This window comes from Brienomyrus brachyistius, unplaced genomic scaffold (assembly GCF_023856365.1).
Source record: "Brienomyrus brachyistius isolate T26 unplaced genomic scaffold, BBRACH_0.4 scaffold79, whole genome shotgun sequence".
NCBI lineage: Eukaryota > Metazoa > Chordata > Actinopteri > Osteoglossiformes > Mormyridae > Brienomyrus > Brienomyrus brachyistius.
The window spans coordinates 42,361-59,214 of NW_026042354.1; the positions used below are offsets into that span (position 1 = coordinate 42,361).

General features: G+C 57.2%; 1 protein-coding gene across 1 annotated transcript; it reads right to left on the reverse strand.

Annotated features, from left to right (window-relative positions):
* Positions 1–8,672: 8,672 nt before the first annotated feature.
* LOC125726932 (RAB11-binding protein RELCH homolog) lies at positions 8,673–15,554 on the reverse strand. Its single transcript, XM_049003407.1, has 14 exons — positions 15,535–15,554; positions 15,362–15,439; positions 14,918–15,041; positions 14,066–14,114; positions 13,848–13,927; positions 13,659–13,765; positions 13,123–13,222; positions 12,446–12,528; positions 11,472–11,535; positions 11,190–11,328; positions 10,860–10,976; positions 10,185–10,273; positions 10,014–10,084; positions 8,673–8,793 (listed from the first exon to the last, which is right to left on the reverse strand). Exons 1-14 carry the CDS (start codon positions 15,552–15,554, stop codon positions 8,673–8,675), a joined length of 1,242 nt encoding a protein of 413 aa, XP_048859364.1.
* Positions 15,555–16,854: the final 1,300 nt, after the last annotated feature.

The window sequence follows — 16,854 nt, forward strand, 5'->3', positions numbered from 1 at the left end:
CCCAGGCCCCCATGCCACCCCCACCCCCCTGTGAAAGGTCTGCTTACGTCCCCATCGGACTGGAGGGGCAGGTGCCCAGGCCCCCTTGCCACCCCCACCCCACTGTAAAAGGTCTGCTTTCGCCCCCGTCGGACTGGAGGGGCAGGTGCCCAGGCCCTCTTGTCACCCCCACCCCACTGTAAAAGGTCTGCTTACCTCCCCGTTGGATAGGAGGGGCACCTGCCCAGGCCCCCTTGCCACCCCCCACCCCACTGTGAATGATTTGCTTACGCCCCCGTTGGACAAGATGGGCAGGTGCCCAGGCCCCCTTGCCACCCCCACCCCACTGTAAAAGGTCTGCTTTCGCCCCCTTCGGACTGGAGGGGCAGGTGCCCAGGCCCCCTTGCCACCCCCCACCCCACTGTAAAAGGTCTGCTTTCGCCCCCGTCGGACTGGAGGGGCAGGTGCCCAGGCCCCCTTGCCGCACCCACCTCACTGTAAAAGGTCTGCTTACGCCCCATTTGGACAGGAGGGGCAGGTCCCCAGGCCCCCTTGCCACCCCCACCCCACTGTAAAAAGTCTGCTTTCGCCCTCTTCGGACAGGAGGGGCAGGTCCCCAGGCACCCTTGCCACCCCCACCCCCACTGTAAAAGGTCTGCTTATGCCCCATTTGGACAGGAGGGGCAGGTGCCGAGGCCCCCTTGCCGCCCCCACCTCACTGTAAAAGGTCTGCTTTCGCCCCCGTTGGACAGGAGGGGCAGGTGCCCAGGCCCTCTTGTCACCCCCACACCACTGTAAAAGGTCTGCTTACACCCCCTTCGGCCAGGAGGGGCTGGTGACCAGGCACCCTTGCCACCCCCCACCCCACTGTAAAAGGTCTGCTTTCGCCCTCGTCGGACAGGAGGGGCAGGTGCCCAGGCCCTCTTGTCACCCCCACCCCACTGTAAAAGGTCTGCTTACCTCCCCGTTGGATAGGAGGGGCACCTGCCCAGGCCCCCTTGCCACCCCCACCCCACTGTAAAAGGTCTGCTTTCGCCCCCGTCGGACAGGAGGGGCAGGTGCCCAGGCCCTCTTGTCACCCCCACCCCACTGTAAAAGGTCTGCTTACCTCCCCGTTGGATAGGAGGGGCACCTGCCCAGGCCCCCTTGCCACCCCCACCCCACTGTAAAAGGTCTGCTTTCGCCCTCGTCGGACAGGAGGGGCAGGTGCCCAGGCCCTCTTGCCACCCCCACCCCACTGTAAAAGGTCTGCTTACGCCCCCATAGGACAAAAGGGGTTGGTGACCAGGCACCCTTGCCACCCCCACCCCACTGTAAAAGGTCTGCTTTCGCCCCCGTCGGACAGAAGGGGCAGGTACTCAGGCCCCCTTGCCACCCCCACCCCCACTGTAAAAGGTCTGCTTTCGCCCCCGTCGGACTGGAGGGGCAGGTATCCAGTCACCCTTGCCCTCCCCACCCCACTGTGAAAGGTCTGCTTACGCCCCCGTCGGACAGGTGGGGCAGGTGCCCAGACCCCCTTGCCACCCCCACCCCACTGTAAAAGGTCTGGTTACGCCCCCATAGGACAAAAGGGGCAGGTGCCCAGGCCCCCTTGCCACCCCCAACCCACTGTAAAAGGTCTGCTTACCTCCCCGTTGGATAGGAGGGGCACCTGCCCAGGCCCCCTTGCCACCCCCACCCCACTGTGAAAGATTTGCTTACGCCCCCGTTGGACAAGAAGGGCAGGTGCCCAGGCCCCCTTGCCACCCCCCACCCCACTGTAAAAGGTCTGCTTTCGCCCCCTTCGGACTGGAGGGGCAGGTGCCCAGGCCCCCTTGCCACCCCCACCCCACTGTAAAAGGTCTGCTTTCGCCCCCGTCGGACTGGAGGGGCAGGTGCCCAGGCCCCCTTGCCACCCCCCACCCCACTGTAAAAGGTCTGCTTTCGCCCCCGTCGGACTGGAGAGGCAGGTGCCCAGGCCCCCTTGCCGCCCCCACCTCACTGTAAAAGGTCTGCTTACGCCCCATTTGGACAGGAGGGGCAGGTGCCCAGGCACCCTTGCCACCCCCACCCCACTGTAAAAGGTCTGCTTATGCCCCATTTCGACAGGAGGGGCAGGTGCCCAGGCCCCCTTGCCACCCCCCACCCCACTGTAAAAGGTCTGCTTTCGCCCCCGTCGGACTGGAGAGGCAGGTGCCCAGGCCCCCTTGCCGCCCCCACCTCACTGTAAAAGGTCTGCTTTCGCCCCCGTCGGACTGGAGGGGCAGGTGCCCAGGCCCTCTTGCCACCCCCACCCCTCTGTAAAAGGTCTTCTTTCGCCCCCGTCGGACTGGATGGGCATGAGTCCAGACACCCTTGCCACCCCCACCCCCACTGTGAAAGGTCTGCTTTCGCCCCCGTCGGACAGGAGGGGCACCTGCCCAGGCCCTCTTGTCACCCCCACCCCACTGTAAAAGGTCTGCTTACCTCCCCGTTGGATAGAAGGGGCACCTGCCCAGGCCCCCCTGCCACCCCACCCCACTGTAAAAGGTCTGCTTTCGCCCTCGTCGGACAGGAGGGGCAGGTGCCCAGGCCCTCTTGTCACCCCCACCCCACTGTAAAAGGTCTGCTTACCTCCCCGTTGGATAGAAGGGGCACCTGCCCAGGCCCCCCTGCCACCCCACCCCACTGTAAAAGGTCTGCTTTCGCCCTCTTCGGACAGGAGGGGCAGGTGCCCAGGCACCCTTGCCACCCCCACCCCACTGTAAAAGGTCTGCTTTCGCCCCCGTCGGAGTGGAGGGGCAGGTGCCCAGGCCCCCTTGCCACCCCCACCCCACTGTAAAAGGTCTGCTTTCGCCCCCGTCGGACTGGAGGGGCAGGTGCCCAGGCCCCCTTGCCGCCCCCACCTCACTGTAAAAGGTCTGCTTACGCCCCATTTGGACAGGAGGGGCAGGTCCCCAGGCCCCCTTGCCACCCCCCACCCCACTGTAAAAGGTCTGCTTATGCCCCATTTGGACAGGAGGGGCAGGTGCCCAGGCACCCTTGCCACCCCCACCCCACTATAAAAGGTCTGCTTATGCCCCATTTGGACAGGAGGGGCAGGTGCCCAGGCCCCCTTGCCGCCCCCACCCCACTGTAAAAGGTCTGCTTACGCCCCCATAGGACAAAAGGGGTTGGTGACCAGGCACCCTTGCCATCCCCACCCCACTGTGAAAGATTTGCTTACGCCCCCGTTGGACAAGAAGGGCAGGTGCCCAGGCCCCCTTGCCACCCCCACCCCACTGTAAAAGGTCTGCTTTCGCCCCCGTCGGACTGGAGGGGCTGGTGCCCAGGCCCTCTTGTCACCCCCACCCCACTGTAAAAGGTCTGCTTACCTCCCCGTTGGATAGGAGGGGCACCTGCCCAGGCCCCCTTGCCACCCCCACCCCACTGTAAAAGGTCTGCTTTCGCCCCCGTCGGAGTGGAGGGGCAGGTGCCCAGGCCCCCTTGCCACCCCCCACCCCACTGTAAAAGGTCTGCTTTCGCCCCCGTCGGACTGGAGGGGCAGGTGCCCAGGCCCCCTTGCCACCCCCACCCCCCTGTAAAAGGTCTGCTTTCGCCCCCGTCGGACTGGAGGGGCAGGTGCCCAGGCCCCCTTGCCGCCCCCACCTCACTGTAAAAGGTCTGCTTACGCCCCATTTGGACAGGAGGGGCAGGTCCCCAGGCCCCCTTGCCACCCCCACCCCACTGTAAAAGGTCTGCTTATGCCCCATTTGGACAGGAGGGCAGGTGCCCAGGCACCCTTGCCACCCCCACCCCACTGCAAAAGGTCTGCTTATGCCCCATTTGGACAGGAGGGGCAGGTCCCCAGGCCCCCTTGCCACCCCCACCCCACTGTAAAAGGTCTGCTTTCGCCCTCTTCGGACAGGAGGGGCAGGTGCCTAGGCACCCTTGCCACCCCCACCCCACTGTAAAAGGTCTGCTTATGCCCCATTTGGACAGGAGGGGCAGGTGCCCAGGCACCCTTAACACCCCCACTCCACTGTAAAAGGTCTGGTTTCGCCCCCGTCGAACTGCATGGGCAGTTACCCAGACCCTCTTGCCACCCCCACCCCACTGTAAAAGGTCTGCTTACCTCCACGTCGGATAGGAGATGCACCTGCCCAGGCCCCCTTGCCACCCCCACCCCACTATGAAAGGTCTGCTTACGTCCCTGTCGGACAGGAGGGGCAGGTGCCCAAGCACCCTTGCCACCCATACCCCACTGTAAAAGGTCTGCTTATGCCCCATTTGGACAGGAGGGGCAGGTCCCCAGGCCCCCTTGCCACCCCCACCCCACTGTAAAAGGTCTGCCTTCGCCCCCGTCGGACTGGAGGGGCAGGTGCCCAGGCCCCCTTGCCGCCCCCACCTCACTGCAAAAGGTCTGGTTACGCCCCATTTGGACAGGAGGGGCAGGTCCCCAGGCCCCCTTGCCACCCCCACCCCACTGTAAAAGGTCTGCTTATGCCCCATTTGGACAGGAGGGGCAGGTGCCCAGGCACCCTTGCCACCCCCACCCCACTGTAAAAGGTCTGCTTATGCCCCATTTCGACAGGAGGGGCAGGTCCCCAGGCCCCCTTGCCACCCCCACCCCACTGTAAAAGGTCTGCTTTCGCCCTCTTCGGACAGGAGGGGCAGGTGCCCAGGCACCCTTGCCACCCCCACCCCACTGTAAAAGGTCTGCTTATGCCCCATTTGGACAGGAGGGGCAGGTGCCCAGGCCCCCTTGCCGCCCATACCCCACTGTAAAAGGTCTGCTTATGCCCCATTTGGACAGGAGGGGCAGGTCCCCAGGCCCCCTTGCCACCCCCACCCCACTGTAAAAGGTCTGCTTTCGCCCCCGTCGGACAGGAGGGGCAGGTGCCCAGGCCGTCTTGTCACCCCCCACACCACTGTAAAAGGTCTGTTTACACCCCCTTCGGCCAGTAGGGGCTGGTGCCCAGGCACCCTTCCCACCCCCACCCCACTGTAAAAGGTCTGCTTTCGCCCTCGTCGGACAGGAGGGGCAGGTGCCCAGGCCCCCTTGCCACCCCCACCCCACTGTAAAAGGTCTGCTTTCGCCCCCGTCGGACTGGAGGGGCAGGTGCCCAGGTCCCCTTGCCGCCCCCACCTCACTGTAAAAGGTCTGCTTACGCCCCATTTGGACAGGAGGGGCAGGTCCCCAGGCCCCCTTGCCACCCCCACCCCACTGTAAAAGGTCTGCTTATGCCCCATTTGGACAGGAGGGGCAGGTGCCCAGGCACCCTTGCCACCCCCACCCCACTGTAAAAGGTCTGCTTATGCCCCATTTGGACAGGAGGGGCAGGTGCCCAGGCACCCTTGCCACCCCCACCCCACTGTAAAAGGTCTGCTTATGCCCCATTTGGACAGGAGGGGCAGGTGCCCAGGCCCCCTTGCCACCCCCACCCCACTGTAAAAGGTCTGCTTTCGCCCTCTTCGGACAGGAGGGGCAGGTCCCCAGGCCCCCTTGCCACCCCCACCCCACTGTAAAAGGTCTACTTACGCCCTCGTCGGACTGGAGGGGCAGGTGCCCAGGCCCCCTTGCCACCCCCACCCCACTATGAAAGGTCTGCTTACGTCCCTGTCGGACAGAAGGGGCAGTTGTCCAGGCCCCCTTGCCACCCCCACCCCACTGTAAAAGGTCTGCTTACGTCCCTGTCGGATAGTAGGGGCAGGTGCCCAGACCCCCTTGCCACCCCCACCCCACTGTAAAAGGTCTGCTTATGCCCCATTTGGACAGGAGGGGCAGGTGCCCAGGCACCCTTGCCACCCCATCCCCATTGAGAAAGGTCTAATTACGCCCCCGTCGGACTGGAGGGGCAGGTGCGCAGGCCCTCTTGTCACCCCCACCCCACTGTGAAAGATTTGCTTACGCCCCCATAGGACAAAAGGGGTTGGTGCCCAGGCCCCCTTGCCACCCCCACCCCACTGTAAAAGGTCTGCTTTCGCCCCCGTCGGACTGGAGGGGCAGGTGCCCAGGCCCCCTTGCCACCCCCACCCCACTGTAAAAGGTCTGCTTTCGCCCCCGTCGGACAGGAGGGGCAGGTGCCCAGGCCCCCTTGCCACCCCCACCCCACTGTGAAAGATTTGCTTACGCCCCCGTTGGACAAGAAGGGCAGGTGCCCAGGCCCCCTTGCCACCCCCACCCCTCTGTAAAAGGTCTGCTTACACCCCCGTCGGACCGGAGGGGCAGGTGCCCAGGCACCCTTGTCACCCCTACCCCACTGTAAAAGGTCTGCTTACGCCCCCGTCGGAATAAAGGGGCAGGTGCCCAGGCCCCCTTGCCACCCCCACCCCACTGTAAAAGGTCTGCTTTCGCCCCCGTCGGACAGGAGGGGCAGGTGCCCAGGCCCTCTTGCCACCCCCACCCCTCTGTAAAAGGTCTGCTTTCGCCCCCGTCGGACTGGATGGGCATGAGTCCAGGCACCCTTGCCACCCCCACCCCACTGTGAAAGGTCTGCTGTCGCCCCGGTCGGACAGGAGGGGCAGGTGCCCAGGCCCCCTTGCCACCCCCACCCCACTGTGAAAGGTCTGCTGTCGCCCCGGTCGGACAGGAGGGGCACCTGCCCAGGCCCCCTTGCCACCCCCACCCCACTGTAAAAGGTCTGCTTTCGCCCTCTTCGGATAGTAAGGGCTGGTACCCAGCCCCCTTAACACCCCCACTCCACTGTAAAAGGTCTGGTTTCGCCCCCGTCGAACTGCATGGGCAGTTACCCAGACCCTCTTGCCACCCCCACCCCACTGTAAAAGGTCTGCTTACCTCCACGTCGGATAGGAGGGGCACCTGCCCAGGCCCCCTTGCCACCCCCACCCCACTATGAAAGGTCTGCTTACACCCCCGTCGGACCGGAGGGGCAGGTGCCCAGGCACCCTTGTCACCCCTACCCCACTGTAAAAGGTCTGCTTACGCCCCCGTCGGACTAAAGGGGCAGGTGCCCAGGCCCCCTTGCCACCCCCACCCCACTGTAAAAGGTCTGCTTTCGCCCCCGTCGGACAGTAGGGGCAGGTGCCCAGGCCCTCTTGCCACCCCCACCCCTCTGTAAAAGGTCTTCTTTCGCCCCCGTCGGACTGGATGGGCATGAGTCCAGACTCCCTTGCCACCCCCACCCCACTGTGAAAGGTCTGCTGTCGCCCCGGTCGGACAGGAGGGGCAGGTGCCCAGGCCCCCTTGCCACCCCCACCCCACTGTGAAAGGTCTGCTGTCGCCCCGGTCGGACAGGAGGGGCAGGTGCCCAGGCCCCCTTGCCACCCCGCACCCCACTATGAAAGGTCTGCTTACGCCCCCATCGGACTGGAGGGGCAGGTGCCCAGGCCCCCTTGCCACCCCCACCCCCCTGTAATAGGTCTGCTTACGCCCCCGTCGGAGAGGAGGGGCAGGTATCCAGGCCCCCTTGCCAGCCCCACCCCCCTGTAATAGGTCTGCTTACTCGTCCTCCGTCGGAGAGGAGGGGCAGGTACCCAGGCCCCCTTGCCACCCTGCACCCCACTGTGAAAGGTCTGCTTACGCCCCCGTTAGACAGGAGGGGCAGGTTCCCAGACCCCCTTGCCATCCCCACCCCTCTGTGAAAGGTCTGCTTTATTGGCAGATTAATCACGCCTCTGATAGGAGACTCCGTATAAAGACGTTGTACTGACAGCTGCCTGCAGAGTGAACCAGCTTAACCAGGTTTTTGAAGCGACTGAGAATCAGCAAAGTCAAGATATATCGCAAGACAAGAAAGTCATTTCATATCATTCCGAACGGCTGCTATATGAACAGCATTTAGTTTCTTTGTGGTAATCGGTTGCCGCCATGACACGCAGATATCCAAAGTCTCCTAAATACTGTTTTGTTAATTTTTTATTTCATTGAATATTTCCTGCACATCTCATTAATATACTGAGGAGAGCTGGATAAAAGAAACTGTACTGGAAGGTAAACTTCTGAGGCCTTATTGCCATTGTCGGTTATATCTGATACTTAGGAAATCAATTATATTTAAATGTTTTGTCTATGTTTCTTACACACAGAGGCTGCTCGGGAAAGAAAAGTATTTCAGTAATTATTTAAGCCTAGTAATTCCGAAGTTGCGGTTGTTTTATGCATTTGTGGCGCGTCTGTGAATGTGCAGCGCGTTTGTAAAATGTGGTTCGCACGTGTTGTCATTTTGATGAAAGTGTTTTCGGATTTGGGCAGCGTCTATGATTTTGCAGTGTGTCTGCAAATGCGTTATGAACTGAATAATATGCTTTGTTGCTTTGCAATGTGTTTTTCTATTAGACGTGAGTTTCTTGTGTTGTATTTCATTGGGCTTTCTCGACCACCGTACAAAACTGTCTGCAAAGCTGACATTTATTCATAAGATGAATGCCAGTAAATCAGACCGGCTGAAAGTACACAAGTGTTCATCAGTTTTATTACTTGCACATGTTTAAAATGGTCTTGTAATTCGGTAAATTGTACAGTTATTTACTTGAGTAATATAAAAAACATATAGATAAATCAAAACATACATACAACACAAAGATAAGACTGGAAATCCCGGAAAATGTGTACAATACAGTTACATAATATATATAACGATAAAAACCCAAAATGAAGAGGAATTAAACACAGTGCAAATATCTTTGGAGCTTCAAATGACTTTGTGGCGATAAAATGACACAGAGAAAAGGCAGAGTATTGGGTTCAAGTAGGAGGGGCCGGGCAGCGTGGGATCGGCGGTGGCACATTCCGGTCACTTCTTCCGCTGGAACACGTTGGCCAGCATGGCGCCCGAAGTCGTCAGCTGACCCACCTTACTGAGAAACTTGGTCTTTGTATCTTCGCTAACGAGGCTGGCAGCTATCGACATGGACCTGGATACAGCAGCCAAGGGGCATGGTTTGGTGGGTGCAGAGCGAGAGCTGACCAAAGTGACCAGATAATAATCAAGCGAGGGGCTGGTTGGCACCGCCCACGCCGTGGTGTGAGGGGAGCTACGGCGGTAAGCGAGGGGCTGGTTGGCACCGCCCACGCCGTGGTGTGAGGGGAGCTACAGCGGTAAGCGAGGGGCTGGTTGGCACCGCCCACGCCATGGTGTGAGAGGAGCTATGGCGGTAAGCGAGGGGCTGGTTGGCACCGCCTACGCCATGGTGTGAGGGGAGCTACAGCGGTAAGCGAGGGGCTGGTTGGCACCGCCCACGCCATTGTGTGAGGGGAGCTATGGCGGTAAACGAGGGGCTGGTTGGCGCCGCCCACGCCATGGTGTGAGGGGAGCTATGGCGGTAAACGAGGGGCTGGTTGGCGCCGCCCACGCCATGGTGTGAAGGGAGCTATGGCGGTAAACGAGGGGCTGGTTGGCACCGCCCACGCCGTGGTGTGAGGGGAGCTATGGCGGTAAGCGAGGGGCTGGTTGGCACCGCCCACGCCATGGTGTGAGGGGAGCTACAGCGGTAAGCGAGGGGCTGGTTGGCACCGCCTACGCCATGGTGTGAGGGGAGCTACAGCGGTAAGCGAGGGGCTGGTTGGCACCGCCCACGCCATGGTGTGAGGGGAACTATGGCGGTAAACGAGGGGCTGGTTGGCACCGCCCACACCATGGTGTGAGGGGAGCTATGGCGGTAAACGAGGGGCTGGTTGGCACCGCCCACGCCGTGGTGTGAGGGGAGCTACGGCGGTAAGCGAGGGGCTGGTTGGCACCGCCCACACCATGGTGTGAGGGGAGCTACAGCGGTAAGCGAGGGGCTGGTTGGCACCGCCCACGCCATGGTGTGAGGGGAACTATGGCGGTAAACGAGGGGCTGGTTGGCACCGCCCACACCATGGTGTGAGGGGAGCTATGGCGGTAAACGAGGGGCTGGTTGGCACCGCCCACGCCGTGGTGTGAGGGGAGCTACGGCGGTAAGCGAGGGGCTGGTTGGCACCGCCCACACCATGGTGTGAGGGGAGCTACAGCGGTAAGCGAGGGGCTGGTCGGCACCGCCCACGCCGTGGTGTGAGGGGAGCTACGGCGGTAAGCGAGGGGCTGGTTGGCACCGCCCACGCCGTGGTGTGAGGGGAGCTATGGCGGTAAGCAGATGGTTCAGTTGGCTCTTACCCCTGTGGCTCCTGTGAGTTCCTGTTCTTCACTTTCTGCTCACATTCCTTAATCATGGAGCTCAGGATATCCTGCGAAAAAACGACACAGAAGAGTGAGATCCCACCTGCTCTGTTTGCCTTCAGTGTTGGGTATTGTGAGGTTTCCCAGTGCTGGGACGGTCTAACAAACCTCATATTCAGAAGAGAACTGTTCCATGTCAACTGTTAAGCATCTCAGCCCTGGGAGGAAGTGATTCACCAGCACGTCTTCGGAGATAACTGTGCGTCTGCAGTTATGGGGTCCTCCAGCTAGACCTGCTGTCCACCCACTGCTGTCTGTCAACCCCCCCCCCCCCTCCCCAATATAGGGTGGCGGGCTGCCTTTTTAAACGCCCATTAAAGTAGCTATGAGAACAGTTTCAGGCGCTAACCTGACCCAGCTGCAGGGAGCTCGGAGCTGACAGGTGTATATGGATTGGGGGGTCTGGGGAGAGTTTGGTTGCAGCTTTGCTGCACAGTCAGCCCTCCCCAGCCCCAGCGGTTAGGCTCTGAGTTCATGTTTACCCTGAAATTAGGTGTCCACATGGAGGGTTTGTCTTCTCCACTTTCAGGGCATATTCACACGCTTCAAAGCTGTACGTGACGAGAGAAACTCCAGGCCTGTTTTTTGTCGTTTGGTTACGGCAACTTGGATGAAGTTAAAGCCTGAAGCTTTCGTCTCCTCAGTAAGAGGCAGCTTAGCAAAATGGGCAACGGCAGCTAGAATATCCCACGTTAACATTAAACCGATTGAGAGGCGCTGTAAAAGCTGAACTATTCGGTACTGGGCCGGGCGACCTTTGACCCCCGGGGTTCTGAAGGATACAGCAGCAGGAGAGGGCGCTGTAGGCCTCGAACAGCTGCATGGCGATGTCCATCCGCTTGGCCTCGGCCGTCTGCCCATTGTTGCCCAGTGCCAGCTTGTGCAGGTGAGGGAGCACGACTGAAACACAGAGCTGGGTTTGCGTGTGTGTGTGTGACGGTCGCTGAGGCCCAGTGACCACAGACACACAAAACGCGCAAGGAAGACAAGGCCTCCAGTTTACTAGCACAGAACAGCAAAGCCATAATTCGCGATGAACCATGACACACTGAACGGTTCCCTGAAGAGAAGTTGCTGTGTCATATCTCTGGCTTGAAATGGCCAGAAACTCACACTCGTCTCTGAAGCGAGGCTCAGCGTTGGGACCGACCCTCCCGAACGTCCGGATGATCTCAATGTGCAGGGAATGCTGGTCCTGGTACTGCGGGTCCTCCAGGAAGGACGCCAGCTGCATCTTCACTCTCTCCAGAAGCTTAAATCGCAAGTACGTGACACATTATCCTTCAGGCGTACACACACTGGGAGATATCCACTGGTCTGCACTGGTCTTCATGCAGTTTGACATGCAGTTAAATCTCCAAATTAAAGGTCTGGATGACTGAAGTGACACGGTACCTCTTTCTGGGTCACGGTCTCCATTATGGTACCAAACGCCGGTATTGTCGATATCCTAACCGAGCTGGAACCCAAGCAGAAACGGACCCACTGACAATCTGAGGCCGAGAGTCTCCACTAATTCAATATGTAGACAGACAGAGAAGGTAGATGGTGACTGTGTGCGGCGGTAAGTAGTGGCAGGCATGAGTGGGACACACATCCGCGCGGATGGCGGCAGAGGGACGGCACAGACACGGAGGACACGGACACGGACAGAGCGGAAGTCTCACGTCTGCATTGACTCACAATTCCGGGTCACTGCACAAGGTAATTAGCGCTGGAGCTACCCGCTTGTCAATTAAGGCCTCGCTCATGCCCCTGAGAATCACCTGCAACCGGTCAAAATGCAAAAGAGAGACGAATGGGTGAGCGGGTGGGACGGGACGGGGGTCTGGGGGGGCGGAGAGGGCAGCGTGCCTGAGGGCGAGTCTGGAGCCTAATCATGCGATGAATCGAGCACGTGGGGGCAGCGAGGATCTCAGCCTGAGGTCGATGTTAGCATGTCTTAGCTTAGCATAGCCTCCTCCCTGCCTCGGCTTCCCAGGAATAGCGCGACCCGCAGGCGGCGGCAGATCCTTCGTTCACCGGCACTCAAAGGGTCCAAACAGAGCAATGCGGCCATACGAGGGGGCAAATACTCTCGCATTTCCGGGTAAACATGACCACCCTGAATAGACGTGATAATTACCCAAAAGCAGCCTCTGAATACAGGGCCGTGTTTCCCGTTTGGTATGGAGATGACAGCTGCTCTGGGTTCACGTGGTCAGCAACCATCCATCCCCGATTAAGTTACAGCTGACACGTTAGCACGTTAGCGTTAGCCGCTTCTCACTGCCACGAGCTCCTCGCACGAAGAGTGAGGCACTTCCTGGAAAGCCATGGACCAAGGTGGGGAGGGTAGGCTCGGAGGAACGAGGCAGGAGTGGACTTACATTTCAGGATCATCAGAGAGCACGATAAGGGCTGGGGCAACCCTCTGAGCTATTACACTCTCACTGACCCCCTTCACCAACAGCTGATTGGTCAGATCAGGGTGATGTCACACGGTGTGCATGGAAAGAGCAAGCACAGCACCATGGCGATGCGGAGAGAGAGGGACAAAAATAATAACAATAACATAAACAACCATCCAAACAGGAAACAAAAGAGTAATAAAGAAATGATATCAATAATGAGGTGAAAATGGACACGTCCCACACATCACAGGCAAAAGTAAGGAGCAATGCAAAATCTGAGAGATCAAGCAAGAACAAATTTATGTGAGACCACTGATGTGGGGGTGTTGATTCCATAAGTGGCACTTTTGGACATTGATTTGATGATATGTATGGGGAGGAGGGATGCTTTCAGATTCAATAAGGCAGGCAGGCAGGCAAGCAAATCCAACACAGTGACATAGTATTACAGCGCAGTACAGTAACATAGTATTACAGTGTTTTCTGCACAGTACAGTAACAGTAAAAGGTTATGCTTTTCTCTGCAGTTCCTCCTGAAGGAAGGACAGCTGTCCTTTGGCCTTAATCTCTGCTTTCTACACTCCTACTCTCATAATTCTGACCACTGTTACTGCCACACCTGACGCCTCGTCTCGCAGCATCCGCCCACTTACCTCGAACATGCGGGCTGCAGTGCAGCGCACGAGGGCGGAGGTGTGCACCACGCCGTACCAAAGCACCGTCAGCAACAGCTCGTGGTACGCTGGGTTGGCACTTTGGGGGGGACAGGCATATTCTGTTATACGTTATGGTCCGAGCGGCACTGGAATCGCCCAGGCCGATCACCCTCCAGCGAGGGAGTGTCTTCACGAGGCCGACTGACACTAGGAGGGCAGAGTATTTTTGAGGAGCATGTGTAACAGAGAGGCGGGGCAGTGCGTGCGGCCCCAGGGTGGGGATAGCTAACACGACCTTTGTTATCAGAAGGTGCAGGTGAAAAATGTGTTATAAATTAACGACATGATGTCGGAACCGTAATCAAACACATACCCCCAGGAGGCACTAGAAACATAGAGCACGGAACCCTGGGAGGCCAGGCCTGCCCTGAGCCCACCCCCAGCCCTGCCCCTGCCACAACCCCAGCCGCTCCCCCTGCTTCACCAAATGCCCTGACACGCCCACTACCTCGGCCCCACCCCCGCCTGCTCACCCCAGCTCCATGAAGGCCGCCTTCAGGCTGTTCAGAGGAGCATGGGACAGAGACAGGCTCATCATGACGTCCTCCAGGAAGGCCACCAGCAGCTTGCGGTCCTCCTCCTGGGGGGGTCGCGGAGGAGGTGATTCAGGTGAGGGGCCACGCGCACTCTCAGCCGTCACTGCTCCACCAGCCGCTCCTTACCTGGTTGTAGCATGTCAGCACCCCGGTGGCATAGATGGGCACGGTACCCTTCGTCAAAACATCATTCCCATCCGTGGCATCTGCCGTTACCGCGGAGACATGACAAAGACGAGAGCATACGTCATAGCGCCTGACAGCAGCCACGTCCTGCCAGCTCTTCCTCATAAAAGCAGGCAGGAGCGTCTGCAGCACATAAGCGATCATGCAGCTTCACGCACCCACACTCTCCTCAGACAGCCGGAGGATTTCCTGGAACTGTGGCTTCACCTGGAAGGAAAATATAACAGGACTTAACAAGGTGATTATACCCAGAGAGCAGACTGCAGCAGAGGTCAAACAGCCGGGGTCAAATCCCCAAATGTACACTGGCCTTAACACCTTGAACCGGACACTTGATACCACACTGCAGCAGAGGTCAAACAGCCGGGGTAAAATCCCCAAACGTACACTGGCCTTAACACCTTGAACCGGACACTTCATACCACACTGCAGCAGAGGTCAAACAGCCGGGGTCAAATCCCCAAACGTACACTGGCCTTAACACCTTAAACCGGACACTTGATACCACACTGCAGCAGAGGTCAAACAGCCGGGGTCAAATCCCCAAACGTACACTGGCCTTAACACCTTGAACCGGACACTTGATACCACACTGCAGCAGAGGTCAAACAGCCGGGGTCAAATCCCCAAACGTACACTGGCCTTAACACCTTGAACCGGACACTTCATACCACACTGCAGCAGAGGTCAAACAGCCGGGGTCAAATCCCCAAACGTACACTGGCCTTAACACCTTGAACCGGACACTTGATACCACACTGCAGCAGAGGTCAAACAGCTGGGGTCAAATCCCCAAACGTACACTGGCCTTAACACCTTGAACCGGACACTTGATACCACACTGCAGCAGAGGTCAAACAGCCGGGGTCAAATCCCCAAACGTACACTGGCCTTAACACCTTGAACCGGACACTTGATACCACACTGCAGCAGAGGTCAAACAGCCGGGGTCAAATCCCCAAACGTACACTGGCCTTAACACCTTGAACCGGACACTTGATACCACTAACCTTTGTGTTTGTGAAGATCTTTCCAAACGTCCGGCACAGCCTCCAGAAAAGCCTGGAGAACTCGTGCACGCAGGCTGCGGAGTTGACGTTTATCTGACCCACTATTCCGATGAGATGGGGTAACCTGGGGGAGCAGTAGCACCGTCTCACGGAGCGTAACGCTCTGCATGTAGGGGCTGGATATACTCACCTGTAAACCTACCAAGGCTAAGCTTTAACGTCCATCTGGATCTTAAAAGGACTCTATTTGAAATGGAGTTATGGAGAATTATTGGGGATTTATAACGAAATGTATTTAAGGACCATCACAAAATACAAATTACAAGAATTACAATTACAAATAGCTGAATTCCTTAATAACTCATACAACCAACAGGTTTAGATGAATTCAGAAGCCCTGTGTAGATGCTTCTTCATGGTTAATTTGGGGGGGGGGACACTTACAGCTGGTTGACCACCCAGAGCAGGCTGCCCCAGCCCATGGTTCCCTCATGCTCCAGCTGCCGGTCATACAGGTAATTGCTTTTTCATGTTATATATGTAGTGAATGTGTGTTTCTCAAGATTCATTATTTTTGATCATGTGATCACACATTAAAACACATATCATGTGTTTACTTGAGTTCAGGTCGTAACATGGGGCACCTTACAGATTTTCAGTCTGAAAATGGCGTGTACCATTTTGCTAAAGTTTCCAGGCTGAATGACTGGTGTGAAACATTGCGCAATGGGCTTTGAGGTACATTTTTGCTTGTTGGTGGGTGTGTCAGAGGTGTTAGCCAATCAGCAGCGACGTGTATATGAACTCCGCCTTATTAAAAAGGCAGTGCACACAATGGATCCTACTAACATCTTCCACGAAAGCATCCGCTTCAGTTTGATGTATGTAACTGAAGAAATTCCAAGACATGTTTGTCGTAAGTAATATATAGTTTCTGAAGTATTAAACATGTATTTAATCTCATTTCATCAGGCTCAGAAAATTCTTGGAAAAGAATCGGCCAGAATGGCCTTCAAAGACAACATTCCAACCCAGGCAGCAGCACCCTAGAGCTCACAACAGCATATTTACCTTGGCTTGTTGAGGACTGCATGAAGCTTCAGCGTGGCAGTGAATCCACTAAAGGAAAAGCTTACAGAGCTCTACAGTATATGCAATAAACAGAAAACCTTTGAATACAGATTTACCTTAAGATGTGGTGGAAAATATTTGACTGTGTAATCTAGCCGGTTTTGCTGTATGGAAGTGAGGTGTGGGGTCCATTCAGTGAGCATAGCTACACTATCCAGACCAATGTTTAGAATCAGTTACAGTGTGTGGCTTTTGTTGCCAAAAATAAAAATGTTAAATTTACCAAAGCAATTCAATTTCACAGTATTTCTGGGTATTCTACACATCCTTGCTCCTGGTTTGGGGAGTTTTTAAGGCTCTCTCTCTCTCTCTCTCTCTCTCACACACACACACACACACACACACACACAACACCCTCTCACCCTCTCTGTCATTTGTGAGAGAAATGTTACCAAATGACATAATGGTCAGAAACAGAATTGATTCTGCTTGGGTGGAAATGCTCTGTAAGATACAAATACAGCATGAATCATAAGACTGGTGCCACAAAATATTTATCATATCATATGTATCATTTCAGGGGGCGGCATGTTAGTGCAGTGGTTAGCTCCGGACCCCCCACGACCCAGTAGGATAAGCGGTTTGGAAAATGGATGGATGGATGGATGTATCATTTCATAAAATATTTCATCAGCACACCAATCATTGCAAACTGGTGCTTTATGAAGACATGTTACCATTTATGTCAGTGGTAAATAAACACTTTAGTCAGATGAGTACAGTGATGGTACTGACCAGGCAGCCTGGGCTGGGTTTGTAAAAGCAGAAGCAAAACCTCTCTGTTCCTCCCTCGTTCCAAGAACTCA

Bases quoted from the DNA above. Each gene is read 5' to 3' on its own strand.
- LOC125726932 (XM_049003407.1), bottom strand. From the start codon at position 15,554: ATGTTACGACCTGAACTCAA. The intron at 15,042-15,361 runs GTAAGTGTCCCC...CTGCTCCCCCAG, and splicing joins CTCTGGGTGGTCAACCAGCT to GTTACCCCATCTCATCGGAA. The intron at 13,928-14,065 runs GTGCGTGAAGCT...CGGTAACGGCAG, and splicing joins GCTGTCTGAGGAGAGTGTGG to ATGCCACGGATGGGAATGAT.